The 21,306-nt window shown below is 36.2% G+C and overlaps 1 protein-coding gene across 3 annotated transcripts in view; it reads right to left on the bottom strand.

Moving 5' to 3' along the window:
- Nucleotides 1–21,306, bottom strand: part of LOC108002079 (sodium/hydrogen exchanger 9B2) — a 113,214-nt gene that overhangs the window by 23,073 nt on the left and 68,835 nt on the right. For all 3 annotated transcript variants that reach the window (XM_062086996.1, XM_062086994.1, XM_062086995.1), the window contains one exon: nucleotides 20,461–20,664. In XM_062086996.1, coding sequence (XP_061942980.1) covers nucleotides 20,461–20,664 — 204 coding nt within the window. The remainder of the gene's footprint in view (nucleotides 1–20,460; nucleotides 20,665–21,306) is intronic.

Genomic DNA, 21,306 nt, shown 5'->3' on the forward strand with positions numbered 1-21,306 from the left:
AATAGTCAAATAGAAATCGCAATCTAGAAATCTTAACGTGTCCCCTCTTAAAACGTTATTTATGATCGACTATGAGTTGTAAAACTTCGTAATCGTTCTAATTTAGGAGTTTATTCCGCTCGTTTAGCGGTGGACTAAATTTCCAGATTTCGAAATCATCCTAATTTTCGATATTATTGTGGGTGATCGATCGATCGGATGATCGATAATTTCGACTTTTTAAACGAGTTCAAATTCCTTGGCACAAAGAGTTTCCTCCTCCGTCGTTTTCTTCGCGCTCGATGCAAGGAAAACAGATTTTTCGAGGCGGAGGAAAGAAATCGATACGAAGAAGAGATGGCGGGATTTTCGCCGTTTTTAATCGAGATGAAACGAATTTAAAAGATTCCATAGATTCATCTTTGGGGAATTGGCAGAAATAGGGAAATTTCTACGATCACGTTCGTGTTTTATTAACAGAATTGAGATAATGGATAGAGGTGGTTTGGGGTTATATTTCTTACCATTTTTGCCCATGAAAAGATTTTTCGAATCTTTTGGCGCGGATAATACAATTCTCGTAAAAATTATTTTGAAATATGTTAATTTACAAAAGATTAATCAAATCAAACGTTTTTATTTCTCTTCGTTTAATTTATGTATATAAAATATTTCTGTTCATCTTCAATTTTTTGGATATTATCAACGGAATGCATATATTTGGGATCAATCTAGCTGTTTCAAGTGCTATTTACGAAACAATTAATGTAGATTGCTCTCGTGTTATCGTCATATACAAAGATATATTGTGTATAACTTCTTCCACACTTTTATATAATTAAATCCTTTCTTTTTATTACTCGTGTTGAAGTTAATCCTGGCCTGAAAAAATTAGGATCATTCATATTCATTTTTCAATATTTTTGACAAAATTTAAAATCCCGAACGAAATTAATTGCAATACATATGATAATAATTTATATATCACGAAACATGATATCTTATTATTCCTATCGATCAGCCAACTCTGCCCGTTCACAAATTATTAATATATACTAGCAATTAATCAAAATAGTAATTGGTAAAATTTATTATCGAATACTGTATTATTAAAAACTCGAAAAATATCGAGTGTTTCTTCTTTCTACTTTCTTTTTCTATTTTCTTTTACTTTCTAAACTAAAAATTGAATTAATTTAATTTTAATAAAAAAAAAATTCTCACGATAAAATTAAGGATCAATACAACTCGAAGCCATCCGATACAATTATCCATTCCCGATATTGTTTAATAATTTCGAAATTCTTCCTCGCATATAAACAAAATAAGGATTCGTTCGAAATCGTGAACGAAAACGATATTTCGTTTCCTCGCTCGGTGCCTCAGCCATTCGAGAGACACAGAGGAGGAGAATCGATTCGCTTTATTTCTCCTCTCGAATCTATCGAGAGAAAGATTTCGATACTCTACGGAGACGGACAGAAACCGAGAATAGATAGAAACTGTGGACAGAGGAAAGGAGGAAATCGTTCGAGACGCGTATCCTCGAACGAATATGATAAACGTCCTCGAAAATACGATTAAATTTCGTTTGCGAGTTCGAGTTTTTTTCAATAGCATCACGTTCGACCAAGTTTACGTATAATTCTATTGATATACATATAAAAATAATTTTCGACAAGAGTTTGATATTTATCTCTTTTCGTGGAAGAAAGAAATAAAAATAAAATTTTGAGAAGAAATACGGGCGACTTAGAAATTTTTTCGTAATGTAAATTTATATTTTGGATATTTTTTAATTCGTTCCAAACGATACATTTTTCTATAAATTTTAATTTTCCATGTTGGAAAAATTTAATGGATGGAAACGAGCGATCGCAACACTGAGTATACTTCTTACGTTAACTCTCTTTTCAGGAACAACACATTTCATTTTATAAGATGAACAGTTAATCTGCTCTATAAACCGTCCAAGTATCGAGCCGACGGTAGGGCAAATATTCTGTTTGCTATTTGTATAGCAGAGTAATAATATTGGCAGTATTTGCCGGCAACGTTTGCGAATCTTTGATAAGCGCTTATTGTGAACAAGGATAATATTTGTTTTAATGGGTACGAGTTTCGAGTGTAATAACGTGGCGAGCTTACAAAATTATCTAACAAGGGAAATCTTATACTCGCTTTAATTACCAATGGCATGCAACCACCTGCGATGTGCATTTACGATCTTGCATTCGGATTGGAAAATTTTGCTTTCACGCTTATTGCCAAATGTGTACAAACGTGTACACCACAGAAACAAGCCAAAGGAAGATGGACCTAATTTAACCTAATGCTATCTACCCGTTCCATTCAAGACACAGCCTCAAGTTACAAGTTATGAGTCAAAATTCAACAAATCTCTTTTGAAATTTGTTGAATATAGCGACAGGTCTGCAGATTCTTAGCAATATAATCTAACCTAACTATCCATATAGTCTCAAGTTTGTCACAAGTCAAAAATCTACAAATCTCTTTTGAAATTTGTTGAATTTAGGGACAGGTTAACAGCAATATAACATAACATACACTACAAGTCAAAGGAAGATCTTAACCTAACCTAACACTATCTATCTGTGACAAACTCTCAAGTTTGTTACAAGTGTACAAATTCCTATAATTCTACAAATCCCTTTTGAAATTTGTCGAATCCAGCGACAGGTCTGCAGATTCTTAGCAATACATCACAAGTTAAAGGAAGATCTGGATCTAATCTAACCTAACTAGTCTCAAGTTTGTCACAAATCAAAAATCTACAAATCCCTTTTGAAATTTGTTGAATCTAGCGACAGGTCTACAGATTCTTAGCAATATCAGAAGTTAAAGGAAGATTTGGATCTAACCTAACTATTTATATAGCCTCAAATTTGTCACATGTTAAAAATCTACAAATCCGTTTTGAAATTTGTTGAATCTAGCGACAGGCAATATAACATATACAAATCAAAGGAAAATGGAGACCTAACCAAAAATCTATAAATTCCTTTTGAAATTTGTTGAATCTAGCGACAGACAATATAACATACATCACAAGTTAAAAGAAGATCTTAACCTAACCTAACACTATTTATCCATAACTTCTCAAGTTTGTCACAAGTGAAAATTCTATAAATTCCTTTTGAAATTTGTTGAATCTAGGGACAGGTTCACAGATTCATAGCAATATAACATACATCACAAGTTAAAAGAAGATCTGGATCTAATCTAACATTATTTATCCGTAACAAACTCTCAAGTTTGTCACAAGTGAAAACTCTACAAATCCCTTTTGAAATTTGCTGAATCTAGACAGGTCCACAGATTTTTAGCAATATCACAAGTTAAAAGAAGATCTGGATCTAATCTAACTATATAAATAGTCTCAAATTTGTCACAAGTCAAAAATCTACAAATCCGTTTTGAAATTTGTCGAATCTACCGACAGGATTCACGGTGGCAACAACAAATTTTCCTTATCCAAGCTTCCAAACTAGTAGTAAAACGAAGGGTCTCGAAACATCGAACCGTTTCACCCGTAATCCCCCGGCAAACAAAACATTCGTGGCCACGTAACCTAAAATATAACCGGGAGCATATCGGCGCAAATCCTCGTTGGCACGTCACGGATCTAAAAGCCTCGAAACACGATCCAAAAGCGTTCCCTTCGACGGTATTATCCTTCCTTTCCAACCAACCAACCAAAGTCTTCCGTTCCAAGTCTTCCCTTTCGCTTTGCGCCTTTCACAACGGATCTTTCGTTCCTGGTCGAAAACGTTCCTCACCCCTTCCCCCATCGCTCGAATCCTCGATTCGCTCTCGACACGAATTCTCTCGAAGCAGCGAATAGCGCGAAAAAAGGGTTGAGAGGGGTGGACGAAGAGGCAATGCAGAGGTGGCAATGCGGCAAGCGAACGAGCGAGGGAGCGGTGGCTAGCTCTCCCGACCGAATCCGTACACAAACATTTAATCCGAATCGATAGGCGGTTTTCGATTGAATTTCAAATCTTTTGCGATCGATATCTCGCCGACAGCCGAGTGTTGTTGCTGTTGTCACTCGTGCAAATTAAATATCGCAGACGATCGGTGTTGTCTACGATTGTGGAAAGGAGAGACAGGGGGAGGGAGACAGATTTGTCAAATTACAGAAAAGTTGGATCGAGATTATTTTGAATAGTTTATAGAGGGTTTGTTAGCCGAGTGTTTGAGCGTTTTATTAGCTGCGAAGTTAAAGGAAAATGAGAATAAGGTATTAATTAGTCAATCTTACGAGGTTAAGGTTAATTCAGTAGACGAAGTTATTTTGCGAGAGTTGTTGCACGTAAATTCGAATGAAAAATAAAAAATTCGATACATTTCGATATCGATCAATTTCGCTTATTGTATCCCCAACGAATCATCCGTGCGAATTTTGAATAATTAACGAAGCAACCGTGCCCTCTCCCCCCTCGACAACAATTGCTCATCGGGGACTAATCAGCTGATTGATTGGTCAAACAAGAGTACAGGTATAAATCTCGAGATAAATTTCCCGTTATTATATTACATTCGATCGAATCATTGCCAACTTTGACTGGTTCCATCATCAGAGAAGAAAGAAAACGAATTATTCGTTTGGATCGAATTAAATCTCTCGGCAAGGAAATTTGAATAATGAAAACACGTTGAAATGGAAGATAATTACATACAATTATCGAAGAGGGAAGAAAACTAAGTTGTAAATCTTCTTTTCTTCCCTTCGTGTTAATATGAAACGTTAATGATCGTATTGGTCGAGGGAGTAAATATAATTACGCATCCATGGCAAATGTTTAGTTAAGTCTAGTAACCGTTCGGCCGTGGAATACGTACAAATTTAATCAAGGATCAAAGTTTGCTTAGGTTTAAGCACGATTCCAGAGGATCGTCCGTAGACTAGAGCTTTGCGGGGAAAATAGCCTCTTAAGGATCTAAACTGTAACTCGTGTATAAAGTATGAATTGCATAACTAACCGCTTACGTAAACAGTTTTCCCATTCATACGAGCAGAAGTGACACGATTCGAGGGAGGCGAGCTCTGGAAAATGAAGCAGAGATTGGTTCCGCTTTCATAGACGTGGCGCTTCGTATTCTCGACGTAATATCGTACGATACATGGATTTTACGTCAAGTATATTAATAGATCATTGAGCAGGAAATTCTAGGTATTAATGAAACTTGAAACGCGAGGATGTTTGTTCCATCGCGGAACACATGGAAGAACATGTGAGCTGTACGAGTCATCGTACATGTTATTAATAAGATCTTATAATAAAGAGATATTTATCTACAAACGAATATATCCATCGAGTAATTAAAAATCCATTAAATCCTATTAAAAAATTAAGAAAACTTTGAACCGCTACAACTCCGAAGATATTGACTTCCGGTCAACGAGTAAAGAATCATTAGAAGCGTTGAACCTTGCACTTTGAAACGCTTTTCGAATTATCTCTATACGTCTTTGAATTCTTGAGATATGATCGCGTGAAGAAAAGAGTAATTTTCAATCGCGTATCTTAAACTCGAATCTTATTAAAATTAAGAAAACTTTGAACCGCTACAACTCCGAAGATATTGACTTCCGGTCAACGAGTAAAGAATCATTAGAAGCGTTGAACCTTGCACTTTGAAACGCTTTTCGAATTATCTCTATACGTCTTTGAATTCTTGAGATATGATCGCGTGAAGAAAAGAGTAATTTTCAATCGCGTATCTTAAACTCGACCGAATCCTATTAAAATTAAGAAAACTTTGAACCGCTACAACTCCGAAGATATTGACTTCCGGTCAACGAGTAAAGAATCATTAGAAGCGTAAAACTTTGTACTTTGAAACGCTTTTCGAATTATCTTTATACGCTTTTCGGTTTTCGAGATATCATCGTATAAAGAAGAGAGTAATTTTCATTCTCCTTATTCGCTCGTCTCACTGACCTATCTAAAACTGGAGACAAGCGATTCCTGAAAATACGTAGTACGCGTAGGAAAGAATGTAGGTCAGTGGGTCGGCGAGCCCATTCATAACATCTGCACCGCCTTTAATGGACACTTTAAAAAGTTTCGGCAATCGATCGAGATGAATCGGGATGAATCGAAAAGTGACTTCAATGGCATCGTTTCTCCTATTCTTCTCTCAAGTCCAAATTCTCATAGCAAAATCTTTAATTTTTTCTCCTATTGATTTTTCTTTTTGCGAAAAAAATCCCTTAGAACAAGACTTCATATCCACACTTTTCACGTATAACGAGGAAAAAAAAAATATCTAACGAATAGGAATTCATTTCAAATCGATCGTCGAAACAGAGACGACTCTCGAAGAAAAAGAGATAAACGTAGAGGAACGGAGAAAGAAGGGAGACAAATATACAAAGGATAAGTGGAAACAATGAGCGAAACTGCTGGCCTCGTAGATAGATCTACAAACGGCGCGGCATGGATGATCATTCAGCCTGTTCGAGACAATTCGACAGTTAAATAGAGGGAAAGCGAGGATGACTTACACGGGGAGAATGAATAAGACATGGTTGACATGGGTTGCGCGTACGCGGCCATAAAAGGAACGGACGGGGACAATAATACTTTTCTATCACGATTCTGCCTTACCGGTTGGCCGGATCAAAGCATCCACTTGCCACGTGAATCGGACATTGTGAGATTTTTCTCTTCGAGCGGAGGAAGCGATCTCTAGAGATGAACATCCTGTTCGACGTTTCCTCCGTTTCTTTGCAAAAGGAATTGGAATTCGTTATGGTCATCGAGAAGGAAGATAGGGAACGTGGATGTGCTTTTGTACTCGTCGAGCTTCGCAATTGTAATCGTTTGTAATCGCCAAAAAAAAAAAAAAAGAGAGAAAAAAAATGCGTGTGCTAACGATCGATTCGTTTGTTGGAGATTTATATGTGATACAATGGCGATTTTGAAAAATTGTTTTAATACGATTACGATTCGAGGTATAATAGTTAATTTCGAAATGTAATTATATTAACATAGGATCAATTTCCATAAATTGTATAACGATGTAATAACGATTCTGAATATATCGATATATAATACTTGCTAGTTATGTCAATATTCAATTAATTCGTTCCTGATTAATAACCCCTACCTACCTCTTTCTCTGAATAATTCGGCATAATTGATTCAAATAATTCGTCGTGCTTGATTTCAATTATCAGTAACGAATACGCCACTTCGTTAATTTTAATTCAATCACGACACGCACTCTCGATCTACAAATGTTGGTCCATAATTATTTACTCTGATGCTTTCAGCTTCTCCGTGATTCACCGAGTAATTTTTGGATAATAAGCGAACGATTTCGAGGAGGCTCCGTCAAATCGATCGGCAAATTGGCCGGAAGCTAAGAAGATATCCAAGTTGAACAACTTTTAATCGCTATCCGGTCCAAAGTTATTAACCGTGTAAACGGACAAAGGTCTGAGCAGAGGAACTCGACCAACTTCGTTTCTCGATATTGACAAAGGATTTGCCGGCTGTCAAGGTGTCCAGACGAATTAACCATCTATCTTTTAACCAAACAATTGGAGGGATCTGGTTTATTGACTTTCGTTACGTTTATTCCACGTTCCTTCCGATTTTTCGATATTTTGAATATCGAGACAACGAAAGGATAATCTGAGGAATATTTAGAATCTCTCGTTAATTTATTAAAGATCGATCTATTGCTATCATTTCGTTATACGAGAAAGAATTAATAGCAACATTATCGAAGATCAAATTTTACGATATACCGCGTAGAAAATTCAAAATTCAATGTTATTCACAATCAAATTACATTTAAATATCATCTCTATTTATTACATCAACGATCATTTATCAATTTAAAAAAACATTTTCAATCCACCGACACGTTTTGTGCATCGTTCCGTTCCTTAAAGAAAGAATTATAGGATTAATACGTAGCAAACTCAAAATGTTATTCACAATCAAGTTTCGTGTTTTATTATTTACTATAAACTCTCGTTTAATTTAATTTAAAAAACATCTCCAATGCAATCTACCGACGTGCATCGTTCTGTTCCTCGAGGAAGAGTTACAGGATCAATACCACAAAAGATTACATCGACTTTTATAAAACCACGACACGAAGAGGAATCAAAGTCCAATTGCTATTCACGATCAACTTTCAATTTTGGGAGAGTTTCCTGCCCGCGAGAGTCGGTGAAAATGATCTTGGCCCATTAAAATTTCATTCATCTTGCTGTCGTATCGGTGCTTAATTTCTTTTGAAGGGGCCCGGAATTCGCTCCGGCAGATTGCGATCTCGTATCCTGTCGGTGACAGGTGGCGGCAACGCTGCTTTTCATAAACTTTGTCACCGACATTATTGACACCAGATTCGACGACAGAGGACGTTATCTTAACGATATCTCGGACCGATAAATATTTCCCTCGTTCCACGTCGATTTTCATCATCAAAATTCCCGTCTTGCTCGAAACTTTGCTCGACTTTCTTTCCCTTTCTTTCTTATATTTTTCGCGTTGGAAAAAAACACGAGAGAAGAATTTCTCGTTGATCGGAGGATTCGTTTTCGCCGAGACGATTGATAAATGCAAAGAATTAATTCGATGGTATCGTTGTATAAATAAGATTAAAAACGGAATATGTGGTTAATATAAGGGAGGATATAATAATAATAATAATAATATGGTACAACGATAATTAATTATGAATTCGTGGAATTAATAATTAATCGCGAAGCTTGCGAATAGTTAATGTTATTACGTATGATAATGATAAATTTCTCTTCTTTGCTAAATTTGTATTTGTACGAGTGAAATTGCGATGCGTATTATTAGATAAAAATTGAAAGGGGATTATATTAATTTAATCTGATACGTTCTTTAAATTACGTTCTTCTAATTACATTGGTAAATGTGCATAATATCAAATTAGAAGCATTGAAATAATGATACGTGGAGAACTCGAAGCATTGTTTTAACAAGTTAAACAATCTAACGAGTTACCTCATTTGTGAATTGTGTAGTGAAAATGCTTGGTTTATAACTATAATGGTCCGAATCCAGTTAAGTTAACCGTATGGAAACTAGCTTTAGCGCGAAATCACGCTTATTAGATCGTAATGTAATATCAAGGATAACTACGTTTTATATCGTTTAATTTGAAACGTTTACTGCATTCTATCTAAGAATATAATAAAATTTCTGCTTCCTTTTTTTCTTCAATTGTGCTCGCGAAATTTTCGAAAGGAAAAAAATCTATCGTACGTCCCAACACACAAATCGCGAATAAAAAAAAATTCAAACACTTAACGATTATAAAACATATTTTCGACAGACTCTCACGTTTTTCGGGACTATCGAAAACCAAATTCCGGATAAAAATTTCGAAACAAACAGGATTCGAACGCGGCAAAACTCTCGAATAAAATCTTTATCTGCACGTTTTTGGGAATTAATTCGAAAATACGAATTCCACGTAATAGAGAGACAAAAGTTCTCTCAAACGGGTTCTAAGAGAACTCTGTAGAAAAATATCTCCATCGGAACCCTTTATCTTCGTCAAAATAATCATCATGGAATAAGAGGAAAAATTTCAAAGTTCGCTTTTTCAAAAAAATATATATCCCACAAAATTAAACGAAAACTCATCTCGTTTTAATTCGCGGCCAAAACAAAACTGAAAGGATCCATCGTGACGATACGCTCCACGTGGCGGGGGTGGAATTTGGAACAGCTATCTCGTGGCGCGGCAAGATTCCTCGATACGTGTTCTGTGTACGTATGCACGCTGTTGTTCACGCTCGAATCTCGAGCAGAGGCGTGTAAATCTTTGTGGGGTGGTGCGAAGGAAGCTGCAGATCTCGTGGAAATGATCGAGGGAAAATAAGAGACGCCGTGCGATTTTTATGAGGCGTTAATTCGACAGGGAACTTTGAGTTTCTTCGTTCTTCGACTCCCTGAATTGTGAGATTTTTGAATTTACCAACTTTGGAACGCAAAGTTTCAGCGCTGATCGTCGTTCTTCGATTCCCTGAATTGTGTTTAAGAGAGTCGCGAGATTTTTGAATTTACAAAGTTTCAGCTGTGGAGTGAAGATCGTTGTTCTTCCACTCCCTCGAACGAACATTTATGAGAATTGTTTGATTTTTCAATTTACCAAGTTCGGGACGTAAAGCTTCAGCGAGTGGAGATCGTTGTTCTTTGATTCCTTGAATCCCGAAATTTTTGAGATTACCAATTTTAGAATAGAATATACATTTTACGATCGTTTCTTTAATTCCTCGAAACGAATCGTTTTTAAGAATCTTGGAAAATCTTCGCGCACGACAAAGAAAAAAGGAGAATAGTGTAAAATATCGTGGAACGACGGACATATTCCTCAACCAGCGACATAAAATTATATAAACTCGTGATTCACTTTTAATATCTCGCGATTTAAGTCTAGATTAGAAAGTTTTTTGTGCCGAACAGATGATGCACCGGTCATACGTCTGAACAGCGGGATACGCGTGATTAAGAGATGATCTGTAAGCATGATTGCCATCGAGCAGCTTTTCTTGTTTCGCTGCGGTTGATCTATAGTTGCGCGGAATGTTGCCAGGAAACCGAGAGTAGAGACCGAGCCAGAAAATGTTTTCCAAGATCTATGCGAGTATGGCGGAACGTTTCTCGTGTCTTTGTCCCGAGATGTATCCCTTCGAATCCGTGAAAATTCTTTTCTTTTTCTCGAGAAACGTTTCTTGAAAACAATTGCTTCACGAACAATTTTCATATTTTTCCGCATTCAATTCGTCTCAGATCTCGGATAATCGTGAACGCACGCATAAATTCTAATTTCTGTTCGTATATACGGGTTAATAAATATTTTTTACTCGAATGAATCGATCTAAACGAATAGGTAATTGATCGCAAACCGATAATGCATATAAACGTAATTGGAAATATAATCTCTTCGTTATCGAGCAGCAAATTAATTTATCGAACAATAGATAATTATCATAATTGATAATAGAATTTCTAATTCGAGTCTGTGCGTGTGATGCCCCAGTTTTTCAATCGATATCCAACAAATTCCGTGTACACACATCGCGTTTACACTTTTAACGATGCGCCTTCGAAATAATCGAGCTGTACGAAATAGGACGGAATTAAAGAAGAAAGAACACGTTGAAAAATCTACGGACATTCAACCGCTACTGTAATCCAAAATACATTCAGAGAAAAAAATTTCCTCGATTTATCATTTCGAAAGATGAGAAGCATCTTCGAAATTTCGATTTTTTTCCGGGAAAAATTACAGCAATATCATTACGCCACTATTCTCGCAACGCATTCAAATAGAGAGATGGAATTCTCTCTCCTTCTTTCTCTCGACCCACTGCCCTCTTTTATTCCTTTTTCTCCTCTCCGGGTTTGGCTCCGAAACACACCGATGGAAATCGCGTTTCTTGCCAGACGATTCGTACCGTCTTACCGGGACCAAATTTATAGCCAACCTCGAATCTATTTGAATCCCCCGTTTGTATTTATTGTTTTGCTCTTCCGCGGTTCCTCGACCCTTCCCTCAGAATTATGACGCCGCGTTATAAAAGAGGATAAGGGAGGGAGAGGTGTTATACGCAGGGGTGCGACGAGTGTGAAATTGGATTGCGAAACGATCGTGGATTATCTTATTGCTTTTTGTTTCTCCTTCCACGAGAAGGACTTGGAGTGACGGCGAGTGAAGAATTCGTAAGCGGAGGAACAATAAAATTGAATCGAAACGATAAATCGAGGAAGTGATATTTCGTTTATACCGATCCAGTGAATTCGATACGCGAAAGTTAATATCGAATGATATTAGCAATAATGAAGAATAAAAATTTGTTTTTCCTTTCTTTCTTTTTTTTTTTCGAAATCGAAACGTGATTTTGATAGTATGAGTTTCGGTAAATTGGAAGTTACGAGTATATGAAATATGAAAGGGATAAATAAATAAATAAATAAATAATAATAATGTAAAAAAATAGAAATGTTTCGACAAAAAGGAAGAAGTTTAAAAAAGTGTCGAAACAACGCGACACGTTCAAAATCGAGTTTGAAATATCGTAAAAATTATCGTTTGCTTTCTCGTCGTTCGTTCGTTCGTTCGTTCCAACGTTTTATCTCGATTTACACGATTTTTGCAAGCCGAGTTTACCTCGCCACACGAGTAGTTAATTACTCGAACGAACTTTTGTTTTCCAATGCGATGATTCGCGAAAGATGAGGGAAATAATAAAAAAAAGAAAAAAAAGAAAGAAAAAGAAAAAAAAGAAAGAAAAATCGGGTGGAATTTTTTTTCGTTGTCTCAGCGACTCGGTGATTTACTATGCGGCCAAGGTAGCGAATTTTTTTCCATCCCCGATGCAGAAAATGTAACGCGTGCTGTCTCCCGTGATTTATCGAAACATTTCCCTGGATTCGAGTGCCGTTCTAATGCGAATAGAGCGAAATTCCTATATTTTTTTATTTTTATCTTTATCTTTATCTTTATCTTTATTATCGAAACAGGACGAATTTCTCGAATTTCGCACGAGCCATTTGATTATTTTAAATGGATCGCCGCCACGACACCTGACTTTGGGTTACAACGCGAAATGAAATCTGCGTTGCAAACGTTTGCGAATCTCGTTCAATTTTGGGCGATATATTAATTGGAATTGTTTAATCGGCCAACAATTTCAAACATCAATTTTGAATTAAACAAGATTTAACGAGCATTGTAATTAATTATTGACAATTGATAATGACTATTTATCGAAATATATCGTTGGATAATTTGTACTTTTTTTTTTCCAATAAAAAATACATTTTATACAAACATTTCTTGCCGATACAAATTCACAACGAGACGAGTTATTGTTTGGAAAGTATTATTTATTTGGAAAATAAACAACGTTTTTTTTTTATCTAGATATATTTCGTATACAAAACTCGAGAATATCTCGCGAATATTGTAAATATATACACGAGATTTTTGAGATTATGAGATTAGGGAAAAGAAATTTATTCTTGTAACAACACAACGTTACGCGATATCTGTTTCAGAATTTAAAAGACCATCTCTTTTACAACGAGAAACTGTTTTCCTGAGAGAGAAACAGAGAAACAGAGATTTGAAGGTAAATTGAAGGCAAATTCAGACGAGTACAGATGTAAGAGGGATAACTCTATATATTTTTCAAAAATATATAAATGTTAAAGATACGAGAACGAGTGATACGTGTGAATAAAATTCGAAAAAAAATTTCTTTTTCATTATTTTTCCGAAATATTCATTTGAAAAGTTGTAAATGTTTCGAGTTTCAAGAGATCTTTTCATGGCTACATTGTAGCGTAGCCACAATGATTCTACACTACCTAGGGGACGCAAAAAAAGTGCAAAAAAGAGTTTTTGATTGTTTCCACCCTCTATATAGGAAAACCATCTATTGACAGGTTTTTCCCAACGAATAACGTTAAAAACAATATTCCACAAAAATAACAGAAACTTTCATTCAATTTTCATCCTGTTTTCTTTAATATTTTATCAAATATTTTATCACGTTTGAACAGCACGATTAATACACCAAACGTTACAAACGTTGGATGAATAAAATTTCACAGACTTACAAAAAAAAGAAAAAAAGGAAATTTCAAATTCCGAACCAAAAATTTATATTTTAGTTAATAATACTATAACTCATTCTTAGACTCAATATTTTCGCTTCTAATTAATGCATCGATTTTTAACAACGATTCGAAAAAAAAAGATACGTACAATAATACAATTTTATAAAAAAATTAAATTATGACAGCAAAAATGTTTAAGACGATCAAACTTGATATACCATTGCAAAATGTTGCAAACGTGATATGCAACGATGTTATGCACCGAGGATGTTGATGCACAGATCTCTTAATCCTGAGAAACTGACCCATAAATCTTTGGGTATGCTTGTCGGTGTTTAACATCCATTCGGGTTTACGATACGTTAATTGCCATTCACTGTTCCCTGAATGAAGTTGGCAGTAGCCATCTCTCTCTATAACTATTTGTTGCTTTAATCAGCGCAATAAAAAAAAAAGATGAGAAAGTTTTTCGAACAAACAATCAATTAAACAACGGATGAAATATTTTTCGGATCAATTAAATTTATATTTCGAGCAAATAAAATTAATTCCCTTTTAATAATATAAATTTTAATTTACGAGAGGGAAGAATGAGAATATTTTGAAAATTTACCGAATGTAACGAAAGGGAATTATTCAGGAGTAATTAATCACGCGAAAGGGGGGGAGTTTTCGATATAAACTTTGTTAAAAAAAAAAAAAAAAAAAAAGAAAAAAAAATAACAAGAAATTCCATCTGCATCAGCCTGCAGTCGAGTAATTGATTGCCGTTTAATTAACAACTTTGTTAACAAACATTTTGCGCAGCAACAATTTAACGAATGATAAAACGTAACCGCGTTAATAAAAAAAAAAAGGAAACAAAATTACAACCGTTTTAACGCAACAATAATTCGCCGATATAAATCTGGAATACGATGAATCGAAAAAGACCTTCGAGAAAGACCTAGGAATTTTTAAAACAACGCTCCGCCAAAACCAAAATCAAGCGACAAACTCTATCTATCTCTAGAAAACAGAAAAAAAAAAAAAGAAAGAAAAAAAGAAAAAGGAAAAATCTTCGAGCGCCCTTAACGAAGTTTCTTCCAACCAAGCCGAGCTCCCGGCCAAATTTCCACGACCCCCGAAAACGACGCCATTCTCCCTCCCGCAAAAAAAGGGGAAAAAAAGAAAAACCAGGTCAGAAGCAACTGGTCCAGAATCCAACCCTGTCCACCTTCCCGAACAAAATATCCAAACACGAGGAAAAAGATTGCTCCTTGCTCTCTCTCTTCACCCTTAACGAACCGTGCGAACGAAAAATTTCAATGCAACCCCCTCCACGATCAAGCGCAAAAGAAAAGCGAGAGAGAGAGAGAGAGAGAGAGAGAGAAAGAAAGAAGGAAAAAAAGGGGGAAAAATCCTTTTCCGGCGTGTGCACGGGAGACGAGCATTTGGAGGCTAGGGCAGGAATTGAAAGAGGGGAAAGGAAAAAGGGTGGAAATCCTTGCTATCTCGTCGATCGACCCACTGCCCCGCTTTTCTCTCTCTCTTCTTTTTCCAAACCCTTTCTCCCCGTTGGCAGAGCCACAACTCTCTGGACAGAGACTCGTGCAGAGCGCGGCTGGAAGAAGCAAATTTCAACGATCGCCGGAGGAGAATTCCCGATCCCTCCTCCTCTCCCCACGCTTTCGATTCAGCGGCGACGACGGTTTTCGGCTCGCCGCCTTTTGTCCATCGCCTTTCGAAAGATATCGCCCCGTCATTCGGTTTATTCTGAAACTCTGTGTGTTAAGCTTCGGTTAATCGCTAGCCGGGAAATCGTGTCGGGCTAGATCCGTGTTTCTTTCTTTCTTCCCCCCCTCGCTCTCAGCTCCGAGGAATTTTTAGGAAGACCGAGTTGATTGTCGCCGCAGACTTTGATCGATACCGTTGATGAACGGATTCCAGTTTCTTACTTCCGTTGATTACTCGAGTTCTGGATTGGAGTAGAAAAAAGTCCACTGTACTTTAAATCCAATGTGTGTGTGCGTATATATACATATATATATGATTGATATCGTATTTTTCAAATTTTTTTATTTTATATCTCGACACATCGAGAATATATTTTTGATGAATATTTCTGCGTTCGCTTTTTTTCCCCGCGTAAAATACATTTTAATTTAATTGTTAACTCAATTCTACAAATATGTAATAATTCGAATTTATTAGGGCGGAGATTGGAAATCAATTCTACTCTTAATTCGACGAATAATTCAGGTTACTACTAATCGATTGCACAAATTCTTCAATTTTCGATACAATTTCACCGATTCCTTTTTACAGATCAATGAAACTATAGAACGAAAAAATCGAGCCTTTTTATTTCGTCCCCTTGAAAAAAAAAATTTGAAAATCCAGTGACGGAATTAAAAAAGAAATTGTACTTGGAATATCTCGTGTGAAGCAATCGTATACATATATATATATATTTCACAGCGTTACATAAAGGATATAACATCGGCTTGGAGGTATCTCGTCCAAGGTAGGATATACTTCCGTTCGCAACGAAAGGAAGGAAACAACATCCGCTAACGATGCGAGTCGATAATTATCGGCCGCGAGGAGCGCAATAAGTCGACGGCGCGGAATTGATAATTGAACAGCGCCATGATGGATAACGTACAATTTGCGTGGAGGTCTGAGGGCGTAAATTGCGTGGAAAACACGAGGCGAGTAATAATAAATTCTGCAAAGCTCCTTCGCCATGATGAAAAATGGTATCACAACCACGAGAGTCAGAGTCGTCTTGATGATCTCTCGATGGATTTCTCTTCGGTTCATTGAAGATTCGGAAGATTTTGCTCGATGTGTTTTGCTTATATATATATATTTTTTTAGTGCAGTTCGATTTCTGCGGCGATAAAAGGGCTGCCATCGAATATTCATTTTCATTATCTTCTTCTTCTTCTTCTTCTTCTTCTTTAATCGATCGTGACATTTTATAGAAAGTTTGATTATTGGAAAAATGAAGGAAGGAGTATTAATTTTCTTCCTTTTTTAGTACTCCTTAATGCGATGACTAGGATGAAGCCATGAAAAGTCTAATCATTGGGGCAATAATGGTGACATTTATTATTATCGCTCTCGTCGTGAATAGACTATTTTTACTACGAGTATTCTTTTTTTTTTTACTACCTCTCGAAGTAGAAGGTAGATTATGATTAAGGATTATTAGAACTTAAAAATGAAAAATGAGAGACTACGTTATATTCCGCAGCACATATATTCTATAGTTATATTCTGTCTATCCTTTGATGAATTAGACTTTACTCCGACCAAACTCTGGCCGGTAGATAGTTAAAGCTTAATAATATTTATCAATAACGAAGTTTCTTCGCGCGAGATATCGATTTGGAGAAATCTCTTAAGGAAGCGTTAAAGTATCTACAGAATGGTCTTGCGAAGTATCTCGAGAATCGTAAAGAATAAACGTGCGTGGGATGAAAGAGAGAGAGAGAGAGAGAGAGAGAGAAAACTTTAAGACACGTGAGGGAATGAAAGTTCAGAGGCTCGCGACTATATTTCGCTTGGAATAAGAATGGGTTCTTACTTAAAACAGTATCGTTTTTTAAAATGTTGATCCTCAACCATTTGAATTTCTCCCCTGACATCCCCCAAGAATATAAAATATCTTTCGCGAGAAACTTTTATCGTACTCTGAAGGGAAGATGAGGGAGAAGAAAAAATCAATAACGAAAATCAATATTTAAGTATATTAAGTTTGTAAGGGAAAGTGTAAGGGAGATATAAAGAAAAAATATAAAATTATATATGATAATTAATATTCACAATTGATCGATAATTCCTCACAATCGATCGATGATCGAAAACCAACAAAATCGATGGAAGAAGCGTTAAAGAAGAAAAAAAAAACTACCATTTTAAGGATTATAGAAACAATGCGCACAAGATCAAAGAGGAATAATAATAATAATAATAAAAAAAAATCGATCCAATTTTTCTCGAGCTTCTCGAGACTCTTTCGTTTGAAAAAAAAAAAGGAAAAAATAAAAAAAAAAAGATAGGTGGCTCGTTGATCCCGTTTCGAAGCGTAACCAAGCTTGCAACGGCTCTATTGGCAGTCGTATCGTATCGAGATGGTTTCACTCGGCTTGTTTCGAGCGTCGGTTTGGCGTTAAAGAGCGGAATCGAGGCGGCCGCGTGCCAAAGCGTTATTTTTTATTGCACGTGGATCGGGTCAAGTGGTTACGATATCGTGAATCATCGCGAATAGAGGAGTGACGAGTGGGGAAAACAACGTTACGACGCCTGCAATATCATTTTAAAGCGCGCAGCTCGAATCGAGGTGTAGTCGTAAGAACGAAACTGGCTTCAAGAATTATCGACAATCTACGAAATTTTTTAAAGGACCGCTCGTATTCTTTTACGGGCGGAAAAATGATCGAGCTCCTTCCTTATTTTTCTGAAGGAGGATTTAATCTAATGGCAATTTTGCTCCAACTCGATTGAAATTATTATTTTTTTTTTTTCTAGAGAATTTACTGGTTTTGAAAATTAATGATTTTGCTCGAAACGAATCGAAAGTATTTTTTCCTTTAATCTTTGGGAGTAATTTCTCTTCGAGTGAGAATGGTCGAAATTTATCGTTGAGAATAATAATTTTGCTCGAATTGAAAGTACTTCTTTCCGAAAGATTTAATTTTTACAACAAGTAGCAATTTTCTTGAAGGAACGATGATAGAGATATTCGAATTGACGAGAATATATATTTTTTTCTGGAGAATTTATTCTTTGCGAGGTAAGCAATTATTTTCGCTCGAAGCGAACACGATAAAATTATTTTTTCTCGAGGATTCTGTCTTTGTGACTGAGTTACAGTTTCCTTGAACCGAGAATGCTTAAGATCGAGGTTTATTGGTGAGAGTATTGCGGTAAGCTGGTTAGTTATGCAGCGACTATTGCTACTTGTAAGTTCTCCAGGTATTGTGAAACAACAATGTCAAATTACGAATACTTTGTACGTATTGAAAATAAAAATGTAAGCAAATTTGTAAATTTTTTTATAACGGAGGAATTTCATGAGCAGAATTCGATTGAAAAATTACTTTGAGCAATAATTTTATTTAAAATGCTCGAGTAACGTTTATTCATCAGCCGCTATAATTGACCGTTCTTCCTATATTTGGATCGTTTCAATTAATCCAAGTTTTGAATAATAAACTATTCGGCCAACTTATCCAAGTTTATTCTTAACTTCAACGGCTAAAATTTTGTCCATTGAAGTCTCCTCGTTATTTATTAAATCTTGAAAAGTTAAAGGCAAAATTGACCAATAATATGATAATAGATTCATAGAAATTCGTATAAGAGAATTTATTTTTAATATCCAAGACGACTTCCGCACACGAGCAAATTTCAATCTTTCAACTTGGACTAATTCATCAGTGCACATGTATACCCAATTATATATCTCGGGAAAAAATATTCGATAAATTTATTTACGTAACAAATAAGTATTCTTTCACCAGAGATGATACTGAAAAAAAGAAAGTTATCCAAATTATCCATTTCCTCGGCAATTTCTCCCAAGAATTCGCGCGAAACGAAATTTGCATCGAGCGAAAATTCTCCATCTTCGATCGAATGTTGCGCGTTGAAGAGTAAGAGAAAGTGGCAAATAGAAAATGCTTTCTCGTTTCATCGAATCAATCCCATAATTTCGCGAGGCAAATTGCGTATCGAGCAGAAAATTCGCCAATGGATATCCTTTCTCTCCATCGTTGCGGCGATAAATCGAGGAGAATCACGGTCGAAACACGGCTAGCGAACAACGCCAACGACATTTAAGAAACCTATTAAATGCTACGCATATATTTTCCACGATTTGGCAACGAATCTTCTTACGATAATCGCAAGCCGAGGGAGCCACGATTCGACAAAGCTCGATTTATTAGGTGCACAAATAACTTCCTTTCTTCCTTTTTCTCTACGATCGTGACTTATTTATTCTTATTTAATTCGAATTATTTCGTGGCGCGTTCTTTCGTTTTTAAGAGTCGCTCTAACAGTTTCCTACGAAACAATTTCAATATCGTTCGCTTATTTTTTCGTTCCAGCTTAGGAAATCGAAGCTATCGAAATGGTTTGTGCTGGGAGAACACGCTGTATCTTACGTGGAACGTGGAAAAAGTGGTAGCAAAGATTCAAAATTTTAATTTGGAGGACGAGTATCGAGAAAGTTCGACGAAAATCCGATCCAAATGCAAAAAGAATTGACAAGCAGCATCTATTCGATTGATCAATCTTGTAATAAAATCTTGAATTTGGAAAAGAAAAAAAGAGGAAATTATTTGCACACGTAATAGTTCTGACTTGGCGAAATTCGACTAAAGATTTTTTAGAGAGGAATTTATAAACAGAGAATTATTGGTAGTTTGGATACGTTCATTGCCTCTTCCCGTAACATTAATAAATCTAATAAAGCGCGCGCGTCGAGGATAAGCCTTCTCCCCTCCACCGAGTTTAATTATTATTTTATTAATTTTCACTCTCGTGGAAAACACCCTCCAAGATCTCCTCAAAGGCTTTCTTATTGTTATGCTCGTCGATAAAAGAAAGTAAAAAAGAAAAAAAAATAGAATCGATTAATCGACGACGATTAAAAAAAGGAAAGGAGGGGATTAAAAGAAGGTGCGAACGTGAAGAACACTCTCGAGGATATCCTCAAAGGTTTTCTTATTCTTATGCTCGTCGATAAAAGAAAAGAAAAAAAAAAAAAGAAAAAAAATAGAATCGATTAAAAAAAGGGGGAGGGGATTAAAAGAAGGTGAACCAGATTACTCACGTCTCCTTTTTCCGGAACGTACTTGGCCAACCAACCCCATAGGACGCCGAATCCGAGACCTCCAACGATGGCGATAGGTCCCTGCAGGATTTGATACCAGAGTATCGCGTTCGGGAAGAACATAATGCTCTGTATAATTCCGTGGATCGCCACTGATGCTGCGTCATCGATTCCAGACACGGCGATGATCAGAGTTGGGATGCCCTGGGAAAAGGAATTGATCGAGTGAGCGAGTAATTCGAAACGATCATCGAAAGAAAGAAAAATGCAATTTTCTTATTATTTGCATAGAGTTTCGACCGGGCGATACTTCGATATTTCTTTCGCAGTTGTGATAATTCGTCGAAGCAATTGGCAACGCACATTTTAATAAGTAATTACTCGAATTAACTTTATTCGAAATTTTTAACTATAGGTTATTATGTTATTATGTCATATTCTGTGCGCACAGCCAATGTTTTTATTAACTTATTCTTCTCATTCCTTTTATATTTGCGATTTCGATTCGATATAACGGCGTTACAAAGGACCTTCAAACAAAACATCGTTACGATAATCGCGCACGAAGATCACGTTCGAATAAAACCTTTCCCTCCCAATAAAAGATTCTTCAAACCGTTGGAGGAGATTTTTTCAAAGAGATTGTTCAAACAAAAGATAAGCCAAGCGGGGAAAGAAAGGAGGAAAAGAATTATTAACCATCCTCTCGAGGAATCGACGTATCTTTCATCGATCCCTTATTTTCCCAACATTCGCGATTCGGCAACCTCATTATCGGTTGCAATCAGATCCCCTAACTTGAAAAAACCATTAAGGAAGTTGGAGGCGAGGTCAGTGAAAATAATC

Source organism: Apis cerana, linkage group LG1, assembly GCF_029169275.1.
Source record: "Apis cerana isolate GH-2021 linkage group LG1, AcerK_1.0, whole genome shotgun sequence".
Taxonomy (NCBI): domain Eukaryota; kingdom Metazoa; phylum Arthropoda; class Insecta; order Hymenoptera; family Apidae; genus Apis; species Apis cerana.